Source organism: Alligator sinensis, unplaced genomic scaffold (assembly GCF_000455745.1).
Source record: "Alligator sinensis unplaced genomic scaffold, ASM45574v1 scaffold694_1, whole genome shotgun sequence".
NCBI classification, from domain to species: domain Eukaryota; kingdom Metazoa; phylum Chordata; order Crocodylia; family Alligatoridae; genus Alligator; species Alligator sinensis.
The window spans coordinates 406,255-423,277 of NW_005842339.1; the positions used below are offsets into that span (position 1 = coordinate 406,255).

Here is a 17,023-nt window from a genome sequence, read left to right on the forward strand (position 1 = left end):
CCCACCATGCCCCTTCCCTTCCCCAGCTTACCTGCTGTGGTGGGCAGTGCTCCGCATGCCATCTGGCTGCAGTCCTTGTTAAATTTGGCGTTTTCCACGCAGTCCGCAAAATTGCGATTTTTCTCAGGGCCCTACAACATAATACAGCGTAGGCACAGCTACTCCTAGGTCATCCCTGACCGATGCTTATCCAACTTTCTTGAACACCTCCACCGATTCCACAACCTACCTAGGCAGTCTGTTCCAGGGCCTCACTGTTCTAACAGCGAAGAAGTTTTTTCTAATATCTGCTCTAAACTAATTTTGCTGCAATGCTAAGCCATTGGTCTGTGTCCTGCTCTCTGCCTTTTCTCTCTACCTGCGTTCTCCCTCATCTTTGTGGCAGCCCTTCAGATATTGAAAGACTGCTGTCATGTCCGTCCCCCCCAAGCACTTTTTCTGCAACCTGAACATACCTATTTCCTTCAATTGCTTGATACATGGCTTGCTTTCTAAGCCCTTTGTCATTCTGATGCCTGCCTCTGGACCCTTATTCTAACCTTAGTGGATAACCACTAAGCAAAAGAGTGTCATTAATTATAAATATAATAATTGTAAAGCATAGTCCCTGCTAGTTGATTACTAATGGAACGTTGAACTGTCCCCTGTCCCTGATGGAGCCGGGGTGCCACTTAATACCAGTCGTGATGGTGCTTTTTGAATGAGATCATACAGCCACCAACTCATTTGACACAGTACCTGCAATAGTCCCCAGATGGTAGCAAATTTTGGTTAGTTCCAGTGCAGGCTGGAATTAAACCAGTAACCTCCAATGTGTTATCCATCATGTACCCTCCTTTCTCCTCACTAAAGGCTGTCAACTATTATTTTAGGTGGGGCATAAATCAGCAAGAACAGAATTTCTCCAAAAATAAAGTTCTTGTTTTTAATGGATGCCTCTGGAAACACAAAGTAAGAGAAATATGTGAGTTAGGGAAGGATTTATAGACGTGAAGTTATACCCCTAAAGAATGTTTTCCTTGAAAATTCAAATGATTTTACTGTACAAGAAACTGAGAGAGACAATAAAAATATATAGTAGAACAGGGAAAGTGGAATTATATATCAAGTTTCATGACTTAGCATCTCCAATGTCAACAAATTATACCAATAAAAGCCTGATAACAGGCTTTGTGGGAGAGAGGTCAGTTTCTAGGTCTAAGGTAAAGGAAGTTCTTTGTAATATAGTTGACAAGGAGCCAGGCTCACATTGTAGTCACTGAAGATTTTGTCAGCTTAGAGGGGAAAAACAAATATATTTTTATAATGTTCTGTTCCTCAGGCCAAACTCAACTCCCATTGAAGTCAATGGCAGTTGTGCTACTGACTGCAGTAGCAGCAGGCTTTGGCCCACGGTGTGTAAAAGCCAGAATGCATGTTGAAAGAAACAAAGCAAGCAAGCTGTGGAGGTTATTTTTCTTTAAATGTGACCCAAACGATAGGTTGTAACATGCTCCATAGGTGAGTTTCTCTACCTGGGCAGTTGTAGGCCACAGCACTTTCATGCTGTTCTAGAGATGGGAAGGAGATATTGAAGTGGGAGAAAACAAACCATTTAAAAGCTTACTGTCCTGGTACATTATTGATTTCATGGTAGCCAAATAAATTAGTTGTACTCAAAAGAATCTTAGGCCCAGGATGAAAGTTCATTGAAATCATTGGAAAAATTCTTCTTGATTTCACTGAGAAGTGGATGGGAGTCTGGCCTTCTGGAAATGCCAGTGAGTCTGTTAAGTGCAGTCAGGGCAGTTGGAAGTGAGGGTATTCAGTAAGGGTACAGGCAGTTAAAATGTTTGTATCTATATCAAATTCTACCATTTTAAGCAGAATGTAGCCAAACCACTGGAGCTTTAAGCTTGTTACATTTTAGGGTCAAAGTTAGAGCATTTTAACTAAGCTGCATGGCTACAGGAGCATGCAGACATAAGCCTTACAAGTGATGCTCCCTCCCCAGCTACAGTTGTGTTTGCCCATAGCCTAACTCGCTGTACTCAGACCCTTCCCTCGTCAGGACACAGTAAGAATATTTGCGGAATTAACATCCACTCGAAATTCTGAGGCTGCTGACAGATGTTGGATTAAAGGTGCCATCATGGGATCTGATGTGAAGTTCCAACAATCGTCTTTCCTGCCATGCCTCACATACATGGCAGGAGGTGCAACTGTGGGATTGAACATCAGCTCCTAAAATGCCATATTGCTGGTGTAGGGAGTGCCTAGGATCATAGTTTACCAGCAAGTAGCAACCTTGGCTCCCTGCACTCCCCTGGCGGGGAGCCACTCATCAGCTGACCAGTGCTCCCAGCCTCTGGAGCACACAAGTCTTGAAGGGCTCTGGTGTGCTCTGGAGACTGGCAACACTGGCTGGACATTCAGTTAAAGGTGTGAAAGGAACCAGCCACAAAGTTATTACACGTTTTGTGTAATAACTCTGGCTGCTGACAGATGTGGGGAAAAAACCCAAACAAACAGCACTTTACTGGAAGAGGAAGCATGTCAGTTGGACCCAGCTCCCTGGTGTCTATATAGATCATGTGCTTCAGCAGGGCTTTTTGGTGCTTTTATCTAATAGCTGATTTAATCAGTGTGCAGTCTATACAAACGGTGGGCAAGCTGGGTCCATCTAACATGGTGTCTCTTCTGGGCATATGCTGTGCTTGGTCCAAGGGCCCGCCAAGTAAAGAAAGCACTGTTTTGTTTGAGGTTTTTTATTCATATCTGTAAGCAGTCTTTGTGGCTTATTCCTTGTTTTATTACATCATTAATTGAATGAACATATGGCCAGGTCACTATATAAGATGTGATTAACCAGTTAAACACATCTTAAGTGTAACATCTGTCAGGGGCCTGAGTCTGTCTGTTTGTCAAATGAGCGCTCATCAGAAAGAGCTCACTGGAAAATATGTTGGCCCTGAGAGCATTGAAAGAAATGCACTCAGGATGAAAGAAATGCAGTTGCACTGAAAGACTGTGGGCAGCTGAAATGTTAAAATGCTATTTGGTGTTAAAAACTACGTTTATGGAAACCCCAGAAACTATATTGCACTTGAAGTGAAATGCAAAATACTGAGCGTATGCCTCTGACCAGCCAGCCCATTCTAATGCAAGGTCTTTTAAATTGTGTTGAGTCTGTTGTGGGTAGCAGCTCTTGGCACCGAGGCCAGGAACAGCCATTCTGTTTGAAGTCCTTAAAGTGCCTGTGAAGAACTACATATCGTGCAGACTCTCACACCTGATGGAGTGCTTAAAAATGGCCAACAGTTCAAGAATGACGCTTGGAAAAAAGAGGGGCATCTTTGAGGCTGACAATAGCTTCTTTTACTTCTCTGAGCTATTGTTGTTTGCTTCCTGCAGGAGAGATCAAAACCAAAAATTCCCATACAGCATTTCAGAGATGCAACCCCACCTTTCATTATCTGTGTAAAGATGGTGAGTACACTCTGTGACTTAACATCACGTGCAAATTTTCTGTCTGGCACTTAAGAATGTAATGTTTTTATTTATAAACCATATTTTTTTCAGAGGATTTTAGTTAAAACCTAGCTTAATAAGCAATGGCCTTTTGGTCATATGGTTGATGGAGATTGTTTCAGGGAATGAATGTGTTGGAGTAATATCAAGGTAGTAAAAGGAAGGACATTTTTAAAGGATCCCAAACCTGTTCTGCATTTTTGCCCTTCAGTTTGATCCATCCAAAATTGCACCCCCTCCCTTTTTATACCCAAAATGCCACAGTCATAAGTGTTGGCACGCATAAATGAGGGGAGAGGAGAGGGTCTTGGTTGTATAAATCAGGTCCTTTCAGTCGTCATAGGCAACGCTGCCCATCCTGACAATTCTTTTTTTTGCCTGGCGACTGTTGTGAGGTTACCACTGCATTTCGTTTCCCTTTCACTCAAGTTGGCCAGATGATATAAGCATTAAAAATTCAGTTGTTACCTTAAAATAAAGGCATAAGTAGGGAATAGCACAAAAGCATAAGATTGTAAACCTGAAAAGAAAGGTACCAGAAACACACTGTAAATATTAACTCTATGAACGTGACTGAAAACTGCAACTGAATCTACATATTTAAAAACCACACTGGCAGGCTTCCCACATATAAATAAGTGAAGGTGTTTAAATCCCTTCTCTTTTGTGATTGTTAGCTTAAGTCCATCTCCTTCCTCACCTTAGCCCCCTAAGTATGGGGTCACTTCAGAGACAATAATTTATGGTTGTAAAATCAGACTGTGGGTACCTTGGGGCATTATCATGTACTGCAGACAGTTGGATAATAAACTAACCTAGTAATATTGCAACTAATTTAATTTGTCATACTAAATGCAATGGGAGTGGAAGTCCCAGGATAAAACATCTGTGTAACCTGTTATAAAGTACATCTAATTTCTGAACCTTTGACAATGAGGCTATTGTACAACTCTGTGTTTGTGCTGAAAACTCCAGACCATGATTTCAGCTCTAGGTTCACAGTTGTGGCAGGCCAGTAGGAGGTGCTCCTGCGCTGAGCTACCCACCTTACTGCACCCAACCACCTTTCAGGCTCCGAGTGCCTCCCTGGGGGCACCTCACGTCTAGCTGACCCCTTTCCTGGAGCACACCCGCTAGCCTGGGGATAGTGCCACCACCACCCAGGGTCTGGAGTGATCCTGGCTCTGTGCCCCCTGGGAAACACAGGCCTAGTAGCTCTTGAGGGTACTCAACCCACTTCAAGAACTTGGGGTGCTTCCCTCAGTCTGAAGCACAAATAGTGGTCTCCCTTAGTCAGACAAACCAAGGGGACCCCAAGGCATAATCTAGACCCACTCCCAATAAGTCTCTAACACTAGGTACAAAGGAGAACTTTACCGGTTACAAGGAGTAGGTTTGGAACAGGGAACAGGGTTGAGCAATATCAGAGAAATCCCATAGAACAGACAGGGTGGCTGGGCAGCCTTTGATCACGCATCTGAGTTACTGCAAGCTATATATCTAGTTGGATCTCAGGTAGCTTACTCACAAGCATCCAGAGGCAGGTGGAGATTCCCTCTGGAGGCAGGCAGTTCATTTATCATGAATTTTAAGAGAGAGAGCAAGTTTCAGATGGTCCAGCTTTTCTCTCTCTGAGTTTTCATCATGGCTGCTGCCCTCCTCCTGGGCAGTTCTTAACTTATATAGACCTTATGACCTCCTTTACCTGGTCCAATTGAGGCCAGCACCTGTTGGCTGCCAGCCAACCAATTTGAAATGCATCACTGGTTGCTGGGGAGACTGGCAGGGGCTCTAGCCCCCTCCCAGTCAGGCTGGCATTGCTTAGAACAATAGGGAGCATAAGCCCCTCACTCAGGTGTGATGCCAGTCACGTAGGCAGAGGGAGCTGGTTTCCCCCCTGCCTCAGGAATGTATCCAGCTCAGGTTACCTGAAGAGATGGGATGTCTGCCCTCTGCAGGGCCCATATTAAAAAAAATTGTCACAGAGCAGAGTTTTGGGGGAGAGAGAGAGGTGGCATTCTGCCACAACAGTACTTTTCATTCTTTATCAGTGAGTGTATTCTGTATGCTGACCACACTGCATGGCATGGCATCTTCAAAAGAATCCTCAACATTTTGGGGCCACAGTTCGACTGACTTGAACTGGCTGGGATCTTTGCAAAGTGTCCTCAATATCTTAAGCAGCTCTCTGCTGATGAGCAGTTAATTGGTGCCCGATGCCAAGAGGCTGTAGCCAAGTTGTGTGAAGCTTCTCTTGTCCAAAGGGAAAAGCCTTCAGTTCACCGTTGCACTTCAGTGTCTGAACTTCCCTGTAGACTGTTAACATCATGGCTGTTTCAAGAGCTGGTATCATAAATGCAGTTAACACAGAGGCAAAGAAAGAAACTGCTGCCCAATGCCCAGGTTTCTTGCGACATTAGTGATACAAGAGAATAGAAGACTGGCTGAATATACAAGGGCAATATTGAGAATAAGAGGGCTTACTGTCAGCTTTGTATCTTAATAGGACTTAAATGATACTTCTGTGGGGCCTACCTTCCTAGGACTTTAAAGGGATTTTTATACAATAATAGCTTAAGCCTGTGTGTCATAAAGATGTATTGCTGTACATTTTCATTATGTGAGGAGTGAGGACCTGAAAGCATAAGGACAACAGGAACTCTCTGGCAAAGCCAAGAACTGAAACTCAAATCTCAAGCCCTGTTATGATTATAAGTTGCATTAGAGCAATGCCTGGAGTTCCTGATTGAAAAGTGCCAGCCACTGTACAAAACTACAGCAAGAGACAATTCTTAAGGAGCATAAAACCTAGTTGACCAAGACAACAGCAACAAAAAAAAGGTCAGGAAGAAACAGAGGCAGAGAGCTAGAGTGACTTCTCCAAGTTCACAGAATAGGTCATGGGTCTTCTGAGTTCCCTATATCTTCTGGACCATTCTGCTTCCTGCATTTTCTGTTCTCTCTCCATGAACAGATGCAGGCCATCTTTAGGCAGAGCTCTTTTAGCAAGCCCTCTTCCAGGTGCTTAAACACATACTGCCAGTTCAGTTGGTGTGAAAACCTCCTGACAGAGGCTGGATGAATTGGTTTAAATTGAAATCTCATTCTTACTGGCTGTGGCTGGATTGAAATGGCCACACCTTTGAAAAGCAGGTTTTAATCTGCCCTGGAAAGCTGCCTACCACGAAAAGCAAAACAAACCCATAAGTGGTTGTGGTTTAAAGTGTTCAGGTCTCCAGTATGCAGAAGGCCTCATACTGTAGGCCTTACCACTAGAGGAAATGGTTTCTGAACCAGCTGAAACTTGCACAGAGAAGCTGAACTTTCATTGATCTGTGGTGATATTGTGCAGACTAAGTATAAAGCCAAGGGTTCAGACATGACTGTATTTTTAGCTGGTTGAACTTGCCTTGTTTTCTTTGCAGCCCACATCTAAAAAATGAGCTAAATAACAACCTTCCCCATTGCTACTTACTCACATCCCCCAGCCTGTGCTGTCACATGTGATCCTCTATTGTGCAACCAATTTAGTTAGAAATGACAAGGTAACCTGCTGTTGTGCAGCTCATCAAAACCAAACTGTAGACTTGTTGCAAGTGCCAGGAAAATGGAGATATAATTAATCGGTGCTGGAAGTGAGAAGGGAAAAAACTGAGAGACATTAAGTTTGTTTTTTTCTGCTATCAAGGACACTTGCCTTGGTGCTTATAGCTCAGAATCGGCAATTGTGCAAAATGAGTGCTGTTTTGATGAGTCAAATTCTGAGAGGTGAATTACACGACAAAAATATGAAGCAACCGTCTCTACTTGGCACAAGTAATTACCAATACATCTTGTGTAATACCACCATATTTTCTGGCATACATCACCCCCCAAGAATAAAATACTCACCTGCAGGATCTCTGGTAGTGGCTGATGTGTGAGGAGGAAAGTACCCAACAGACTTTTAGATCCCAGTCTGAATGGGCAGGCCTGGCCGTTTTTGTTTTTTTTGTTGGTTTTTGGGGGGGGCTTGGGGGAATTAAACTTTTTTTTTTTCCTATTCTAACTTAAGTATTAACCATAGAAAGTTAGGGTTGGAAGGGACCTCAGAAGGTCATCTAGTCCAACCCCCTGCTCAAAGCAGGACCATCCAACTATATCATCCTAGCCAAGGTTTTGTCTAGCCAGTGCCTGGGGTACAAACGTTGGAAGCCCCACAGTGTCAGTTATAAAGGCCCCACTAAGAGAGTATGTAAGAAAGATCTTTATCATACTTCCAAGGATGGGACTAACTATGTTTATTAACATCAAATGGAAAAGTCACTAGGATGATGTGGAAAAGAAAAATTGCATTTATACAGAGTGAAACATGTAAGATAATACAGAGTAAGGAGCGAGAGAGCCTAAAGGCCGCTTCTCTTTAAAGCCTAAAATGAGACATAATGGGATTTTGCTGTCCTTCCTGACCTGCTTTCTGGTGGTGCTATTTTCCCTTTTTTGCTTTCTCCTGATGCAATAAGCCCCCTGTGTGGTGTGCTCTTTCTGGACAGTCCTTCATCTCCACAAATTGCCACTTACTGGTTGCACCTACATTTGCCAGTAATATGATAACCAACATGATAAACTCCCGTGCAGTTCATGCCAGAGTCAGTTGCTCCCGAGCGCAGCATCTTCACGTGCACCCGGGACTGTAGCAAGCTGAGCTGGGGCAGAGCATCCCCAGGCTGGCAGGCGAGTCTGGGGGGTCAGGCCTGGACTCCAGGAGGGGCAGCGGGTGGCAAAGGAGCTGGCTAGGAGCCCTGTGGCTAGGTAGTCTGTAGGTTCCCAACAGTACTGTCTTACACTGGAGTTAATTCATCTACTGTGCCCTGATACAGGCACTCATGTAGACAGTGATGGTTTAGTGCAGAGCTAATTAGGCAACTCCACAGTAAAGCGCACATGTAGATGTGCCCATTGTCATGCAAGAGTCTTTATTCCTTCTTTTTCTTATAGCAAAGCTCAGTCCTTTCTTCCTCTCTCCTTTCACCTGCTCCCCACAGTTCACCTGACACTGGGCCAGGTTCTAGTTTACTCTTCTCTTCTAACGCCTTCCCACAATTTTAGTAGCCAGACTCTTTTCCCCATATAGTCCTTTATGGCAGGTCCTTATCTATTACCAAAGTGAACATTAGCACATTTGAGGTGCTGTGGGCTCCTGGCTTGCCAAAACTGTAGAGTTTAGGTATTTTTCTGGGGAGACAGTTTTTCAGGGAAGGTCTTTGTACAATGGGCTCCAGTAATTGTCTCCAGAACATAGTGTTTCTCATGAAGAGAGAAATAGCTACCTGTTGGTAATAATCACAGCATCTGGCAAATAGGCTGTAACTTATGTAAGTTTATGCCTCCCTGAACCACTTAGTCTCTAAGGTGTCACCCTGCCCTGCCTTCTGCCTATTTGTGAGCGTTTCATTTTCTTTTACTGTCCTGTCAAAAAGACTTTTTTTTTTTTTCAGTTCTGAGATTTTAGCTATTGAAAAACTAGACCCAGTCTAAGTATTAGAAAAGGTGAATAAATGGATTCTTTGCCTACAACTTCCCCAACTGTGACTTGTGCAGGGCTGTGCTGACTGGCTTCTGTAGGCAGCTCCTTTCTTGCTTATCTTGGCATCGTGTTGTAATTACAATTTTAAAACAATTCTTGAAAGGCAAAATTGTACTCTGCAGCCCCCTGCTCAGTTTGGCAGGGAGGCCAAAGGGCACCAGCTGCGGTTCTGTTCAGGTAGAAGAGTCAGGGAGGAGGAAGAAAGGGGCAAGAGAGGTTTGTAGTAATTTTTTTCTTGTAATTGTCCAAATTTTGCCATGAGTCCTGCAGGCTTTGCAGACAGGTTAGCATTCACTAAGTTTCCTCTCTGCCCAACACAAAGGGCAGGAGCCTACCAACTTCTGTTGCTCACTTTGTGTCCCTTAGCACACTGTGCCTCAGACTGGATGCTAAGAGCTTGAAGCAGATGGAATTTTCTACTTTCCAATTTCAATAACGAAGACTAAATTTTCTAATGTTTTATTTCTGGCATCTTGCAGTAGGTCAGTTCCCTTAAAGACCTGCCTAGTTCCAACTCTCCACGCATTTGCTAGAGGGGTAATGGGGTATGTTTTAGCTCCTCAGCTTAATTTGGCATTGAGCTTTTAAAAAAAACACTTCCCTCTGAACAGGCTGCTGTTTCATTGAACTAAATGCCCCAGGAGCATGTATCTGTGTGTGCTCATGCTGCACTGAAGGAGCTATGTTAAGTCCATGTCACGGTGTAGCATGTATGGAACCGTGGCGCTGTGCTTTAGTGCAGGGCCTCCCAGCCTTGTCTTCCAGTAGCATAGATGTGACAGTATAATTTAGCCTTGTTTTTCGCACAGAAACCCCCAGTGACTTGAGTGCTGAGCTTAGCATACAGAGCAGTGGCAGCATCCAGGCTCAACTGAATCGCAAAACTAGGGCCCTGTGCTTCGAGATGCTCAGAATCCTCGACTGTCATCGACCTAGACAGGTGGAGGAAGTAGACAGCCCCTCGCAGGGTGTCACCTTCCTGAAGCTCTTGATCTCAAAGAAAATATTTGTTCTGTGGGCAGAAGGGGAACAGTCTGCCCTGCTGAGTCACTGTCTATATGAGCATGGTCCTATTCAGTCTCCTACATGAAGAAAAGGTGTTGTGCCAATGAATGATAGAGTGCTGAGACCCTAATTGGCTGTGCCCCTGCCTGACCCTTGCATTAGTGTGCAAGAGAAAAGAGCTTCTTATGTTCCATGGACAAAGAACAAGCACATGAGCAATCCCTGTACTTGGGGTTTTCCAAGGGACTGGGGGAGGCAAACAGACTAATGGCAAAAAAACCCACCTTCACTGCTATCCCAACACACACAGCCTTTTCAAAAGCGGCCGCTGTAACTGGTTTCAGTGATTGAATATCATTTCTGTGAAAGCGTGGATTTCCCTCAACAAGCTGGATCTCTTTGAAAATGTCTACACCTCCCATGCCACTCCAAGGAACTTTACTTCCCACATCTGGCTGGATGTGATATTTTAGCAAGGGGTGGCCAACCTGCGGCTCTGGATCCACATGCGGCTCTTCAGAAGTTAATATGCATCTCCTTGAATCTGTGCACTGCTACTGTGTGCAGCAGTCACATTTGACCCCAGCGTGTAGTTGTACGTGGGTGGCAGCTGACATACCCCATCCCGAGGCAATGGTTGAACACTAGAATTGCTTCAGAAGCTTTTGGTAGGAAAGATGTTGTATAAATCACTTATCGAATCATTCTCTGGAATCATAAACATCAGAGCTGAAAAATGAGTGCTGGCATGGACATTACCATCTTGCTGGAATTGCAGAACAGCAGCAGCAGCTTTCTTGATATTTTTGCAGTACAGATATAAGTGGAAAACTGAAAAAAATATATAATTAGAACTCTGGTTTTGAAGTAGAGAGAGCTGGACTGAGTTTGAGGTTTGAATGAATCTAAATGTAGGTACTTCCTTTCATCTGTGAGTTTAAGCAGGAGAAAGAGTGAAGAGTTGTTCCTCCCCCCCCCCCCCCCCCAAAAAAAAAAACAACCCACCAAAAACCCCCCAAAACCCGAACCATAAACTTGATATTGAGGAATGGAACATACATTTGGAACATCCAACATACATTACTCCCAAAAGTAGCACCGATCCCAGCTAGTACTGCCTGGCTACTCATTAATATCCTAACGTCTTATAGGTCAGCACAGGTTGAGGCCTGCTCACTGCTAGGACTGGAAGACTAGCAGAGATATCAATATGCTACAAGTCATTTGTAAGCAGGTTAGCTGGTAGTAGCCTTCCCATATTGCCCTTGGTGAGACATGAAGCTGAAGATGCCATCAGCCTTGTCAGGCAGAAACCTTAGGTTCTGAAGCTTTGTGATCACTGAAGATTCCACAATTTTTTTTATTTAAATCCAATTATTGTGACTAAAATTTGGCATCCAGTCTCCCTGGATTCCTCCTGGAGATGCACTTGGGCACGGCATTCTTCCTAAATCCTTTTAAGGTGGTATTGTGCACTGGTAACGCTGTTAAAACAGCTGTTTGTATTCCACCCAAAGGGAGGCTGTACTAATCTTTGTTCATCTCTTGCATACATCATACAGAACTAGAAGGCTTAATGAATTGTTAGTGGGGAACAAAGACCTGTGAAATTAAAGGCTGTAGGAGACCAAAGTATTAACACATGAGAAATGCTGAGGTTAGCGTGTTTACCTAATGACATCACCTCCACAGTAAGGTCTGTATCACTGCCCTACATTACTGCATGTAGAACAAAAATACAGCGTTCCTGTTCAGACTGTAAATAGGATTTGAAGGAAACACCTGTAACTGTGGTTAATATGCCAGTGATCTGATGAAAGGTTTCATCAGACAAGAACATCATTTTGCTAAATCTACAAAATCACTATTTTGTTAAACTAGGATCCTCATTCCATTCCTTTAAAGTGCATGTACTTTAAAAATACAAAAGCTCTCACATACAGTCATCTTGCAGAGCTACTTTCACTGAGCTACTTGTGTTCCACGTACCAGAGTTCGAGCGAGTTCTTTGCCAGCGCTCTGAACTGGTGAACATCCCCCCTGGGCTCCTTTGGAAAAGCTCTTGAACATGCCGGCACTCACCCCATGAGTCTAGGATGAAAAGAGAGATTGAATGCTGCTAGTATTTGTCTGGAGTTATAGGCCACTTGTTTCAAGTAGGGGTGGAGTGGTTATCCAGAATACGGACAGTTAGGCAAGAGGAGAACAAGACAGACTTCAGCTCAGAGAAACAATTAAAACATCATTCTTTGATTTTTCTCCATTGATTTGAAATAAGCCCTCTTCACCCATGAATTTTAAACACCAAGGCCATAATTAAGTGCATTAAACAACATATGAACAGGTAGAAACATTGCTCAATTCTACTTTATTATTTAGACCAACAGCTGGGGCTTTCTTCCCATGCTCTGTAAATCCCAAGTGAGTAATGTTATGCCCTGAAATGTTCACCAAACCAATCTAATGCTGTTTTCCTTCCCATAGGATTTGACAGGTGGAGTATTTGAAAAAAACTTGAATGAACTGAACTTGAAAGAGGGACTGGATTATTATCACTTCAACTGAAAGCTGAGGTATAGCAATGAATTTGAGAGTTCATGTTTCTTGAGCAATGTATGTGTGTTGGAAAACAAAACGGTGTCCAGAGAGGATTGGATTTCAGTTAGTCATTCGTACTTCACCAGATTAATCTGTCTTCTGATTATTAATCTACTTCTAAAAGCAAACTTTAGTAATGCCCTCTGGCATCTATATTTACCAATTTTTAATAAGGCCTATTTCTTGCTTCATAAAGTCAGCTGACAGCTGTAATTTTTCCCACTTAGTCACAGAATTCAGGATCAAACAAAAATCACTAGCAACCAATGCAGCATGATGCTGAGATGCACATTTTTTGTTGCTAAATTGTGCAGCCTTTGACATTGTCACTTATGTTTCTGGCCTTAGGTTGCCATCCAGTACTGTCTGCTAGACTGCAGAATGAGCTGCTAGCCCCAAGGAAATATTAAGTCCCAATCAAACATCATATAAATGTTCCGAAAGAAAGTGCATAAAGACCTTGAAGACTTGGGTTCTGTCAAAAGTGGTCAGGGGGCCCCAAGCCATTCCCTGGAATTGGTTAATCACTTGCTACTGACAATAACAGCTGGTGTTTCCTGAGGTACAGTCTTTGCATTACCACTTTGTATCCATGGGAACTGCTAGTATTGAGGGATTAAAGAGGCCTGAAGTTATGGCATCCCTCTGATTTCAGCCTGTGCAAAAAGTAGTGTGGATAAGAAGCATTTTGCAGCCACAGGACTACACAAGCAGTCGCCTCCCGTAAGCAGTCACCTCCCAGTTTGCCTCCCAGGTTGATTTGAAGAGTAAGTAGACTTCGTTAACATCTTATAAAGCCGTGTTTCCCTAGTAGGGGGGACTGTCGAGTTATATTGTTGCCAGAACAGAACTAGAACCTCAGGTCTACATTATGCTTTGTTTTTCAAGAGAAATATGACACTTAGTGATTTATTACAAATGGGCCCCTCCAGACATGCAGGTAAAGGTATGATGATATAATTGTACTTCCTCCCGTGCCACAAGTGCATTGCAGGAGGTGTAATTGTGGGATCGTGCATCAGATTCCATCATGTCTTGTTGCTGGTACAGGGGGTACCTAGGATCATGATCCTGGACTCCCCCTGCACCGACAAGTCGAAAGCTCCCACAGCTGAGTCCCCTCAGCTGATGAGGCTCCCAGCCGTGGAGGCACACCATGGTGGATGGCAAGAAAAGGATTGACAGTTTGAATTGTATGGCCTCAGTTAAATGGGAAAAAAATCTTCAAATGTGCTGGCAGTGGAAACAAACACCTGTAGCTATATTTAATGTCTGACGGGCCAACGCCCTATTATACAAACCTAAAATCAAAAGCTTACTGAAATGTTTCATTCTGTTTTTCTCACTTCAGGATTTCTTGTTACACTTCAGTGTAAACATGTCACCTTCTCTCTCAGTCACATTCAGACAGTGACAAAACCCTCCCAGTTTGGCCCAGTGCATCTGACACAACCCATAAGTATTGACAGATGAGTAGAAATGGTTTTAACCCACCCTGATTCCTGCTTCATATCTTGGCAGACATTGGAGATGGTATGCCAGATGTGTGGGCTAAGCCCAGCATGCTGTTCCAGGCTACTTGCTCTAGACAGCAGCACGTGATATGGCAGCTTCTTCTTCACCTGTGAAGCTCTGACCATGACCTCAAGGATCCAGCCCTCTGCATAGATCTGAAGTGTGTACTCAGTAGAGTTGTGCAAAGCTTCAGTCCCTGATTCGATTTGGCAGAGATTCATAGATTTCATAGACATCAGGGGCTGGAAGGGACCTCATGAGATCATCGAGTCCAGACCCCACCGCCATAGGTGGGAAGTCAGCTGGGATCAAGTGACCCCAGCAAGAAATATATCCACCTGTTTTTTGGAAGAGTCCAGAGTAGGTGTTTGCACCACCTCTGGGGGGAGTTTGTTCCAGACCCTGGACACATGCACCATAAAGTACTTTTTTCTTATGTCTAGTCTAAATTGGCCTTCCTGGAGTTTATGGCCATTAGACCTTGTTATCCCTTGGGGAGCTCTGGTGAACAGCTGTTCTCCCAGGTCCTGATGTACCCCTCTTATATAATTGTAGGCTGCCACCAAGTCTCCCCTGAGCCTTCTCTTCTCCAGACTGAAGAGTCCCAAGTCCCTCAACCTCTCCTCGTACGGCCCTCCCTCCAGGCCTTGGATCATATGAGGGTCCAATATTGGATGCAGTACTCCAGCTGTGGTCTCACCAGGGCTGAGTAAAGCAGGAGGATGACTTCCCTGATTTTGCTTGATATGCATTGGTGGATGCATGCCAGAGTTTGGTTAGCTTTGCCAGCCAAGGCATCACATTGGTGGCTCATATTCATTTTGTGGTCAATCAAGACCCCCAAGTCCCTTTCGGTCATGGTGCTAGCGAGCATAGCGCTGCCAAGCCTGTAAGTATGTTGGAGGGTCTTCCTACTGAGGTGCAGCACCATACACTTCTCTGCATTGAAGGCCATCAGGTTTTGGTCAGCCTACCTTGAAAGCGTGTCCAAGTCGGCCTGTATCCCCAGCCTGTCCTGCGGTGTGACCGCCCTCCACCATAATTTGGCATCATCTGCGAACTTCGCCAGTTCACATCTGACTCCTGACTCCAGATCATTGATGAAGATGTTAAAGAGTAGTGGCCCAAGTACCAAGCCCTGAGGGACTCCACTGGTCACCCTGTGCCACGTTGATTTGCTCCCATCAACTAGTACTCTTTGGGTCCAACCCCATAGCCAGTTGCCTAGCCATCGGACCGTATGAAGATCAAGGCCACAGTTTCCCAGCTTAACCATGAGGACATCACAGGGAACTAGGTCAAAGGCTTTCTTGAAATCTAGCTATATGACATCGACATCATCTCCCTTGTCCAGGGCACATGTTACCTGGTCATAGAAGGAGATGAGGTTGGTCAGGCAAGACCTGCCAGTCAAAAAAGCCATTTTGGCTGGCATTCAGAAACTTGCTTTCCATTAGTCTGGTGTTGATGGATCCCTTGACAATTTTCTCCAGGATTTGTCCAGGAACAGACGTCAGACTGATTGGTCTATAGTTCCCCGGGTCACCCTCCTCCCTTTCTTGAAGATAGGGACCAGGCTGGCTCTTTTCCAGTCGTCAGGGACCTCACCTAAGCACCACAAATTTTCAAATATATCTGCCAAGGGGGATGCAATGATGTCTGCCAGCTCCTTCAAGACTCTCAGGTGCATTCCATCTGGACCTGCAGACTTGTGAATGTCCAGTTTCCCAAGGTGTTCCGTCACCTGATCCACATCGATTTTGGGCCCGTCGTTTGCTCCTGGATTGGTTTGTGCCATTCCTGACAGTGTGATCCTCCTGGAAGGGTAAAAAACAAATGCAAAAAAGTCATTTAGGAGATTGGCCCTTTCTTGGTCATTGGATGCCAGTTGCCCGGTTGGATTTCACAGGGACCCAATGCTATCTTTGTTCTTTGTCCGACTTCCCACATATCTGAAGATGGACTTTTTGTTGTCCTTGATTCCTGTAGCTAGCCCAAGTTTGGTTTGTGCTTTGGCTTTTCTTGACCACTCTCTACAGGTACGGGCGAGTGCAGAGTAATCCACTTTGGTGAAGCTTCCTGTTTTCCAGCTGGTTAGGCTCTTTTGAGTTTAATAAGGTCCGACAGTTCCTTATTCAGTTATGGGGGCATCCTTGCCCGTTGACTGCATTTCTTGCAAGATGGTATGGCTTTGCCCTGTGCTTCAAGGATTATGTTTTTGAAAGATGACAATTGCTCATGTACTCCCTTTTCTGGGGGGGTATAGCCTCCTGACCAATTGCCTGACTGACTGATTGCAAAATTCTCTCAGTTTGCAAAAGCCAGCCTTCCCAAAGTTAAGGACTTCTGTTTTACTGAGGGGCTTGCCTGCTCTTCCGTGAACTAAAAAGGTGACCAATTCATGGTCACTGTCACCAAGCTTCCCGTCGATCTGCGGATCGCTCACCAGGCCCTCCCCTTTGGCCAGGACCAGATCAAGCAACGCTTCTCCCCTAGTGGGCCCATAGACCTCCTTGGTTAAGTAGAGGTCATCGATGCACATGAGAATGCTACGCGACCTGTCAGATTTGGCAGTCCGTTCATCTCAAGAGATGTCAGGGAAGTTGAAGTCTCCCATGATGATCATGCATTGGGAGCGTGCAGCTTCAACCAGTTCCCTATTGAATTCCTAATCTAGTTCTTCCTCTTGATGGGGAGGTCTATAGTAGACTCCTACAAGTAAGTCACCTTCCCCATGTTCTCCTTGTATGATGTCCTTCCTGGTTTGGAAACTCAATCTGCAGAAAGTAATACCCCCACCCCTCTTCCTCACATGACCTCTCTTATACA

At 44.5% G+C, this 17,023-nt stretch overlaps 1 protein-coding gene across 5 annotated transcripts in view; it reads left to right on the top strand.

The window, feature by feature from the left end:
- Positions 1–17,023, top strand: part of B3GNTL1 (UDP-GlcNAc:betaGal beta-1,3-N-acetylglucosaminyltransferase like 1) — a 353,034-nt gene that overhangs the window by 328,781 nt on the left and 7,230 nt on the right. For 3 of the 5 annotated variants that reach the window (XM_025210189.1, XM_025210188.1, XM_025210192.1), the window contains 2 exons: positions 3,394–3,468; positions 12,566–12,654. In XM_025210189.1, the coding sequence (XP_025065974.1) occupies positions 3,394–3,468; positions 12,566–12,646 (156 nt within the window). In that variant the 3' untranslated portion in view covers positions 12,647–12,654. The remainder of the gene's footprint in view (positions 1–3,393; positions 3,469–12,565; positions 12,655–17,023) is intronic. The other 2 variants (XM_025210191.1, XM_025210190.1) reach the window with 1 other exon arrangement.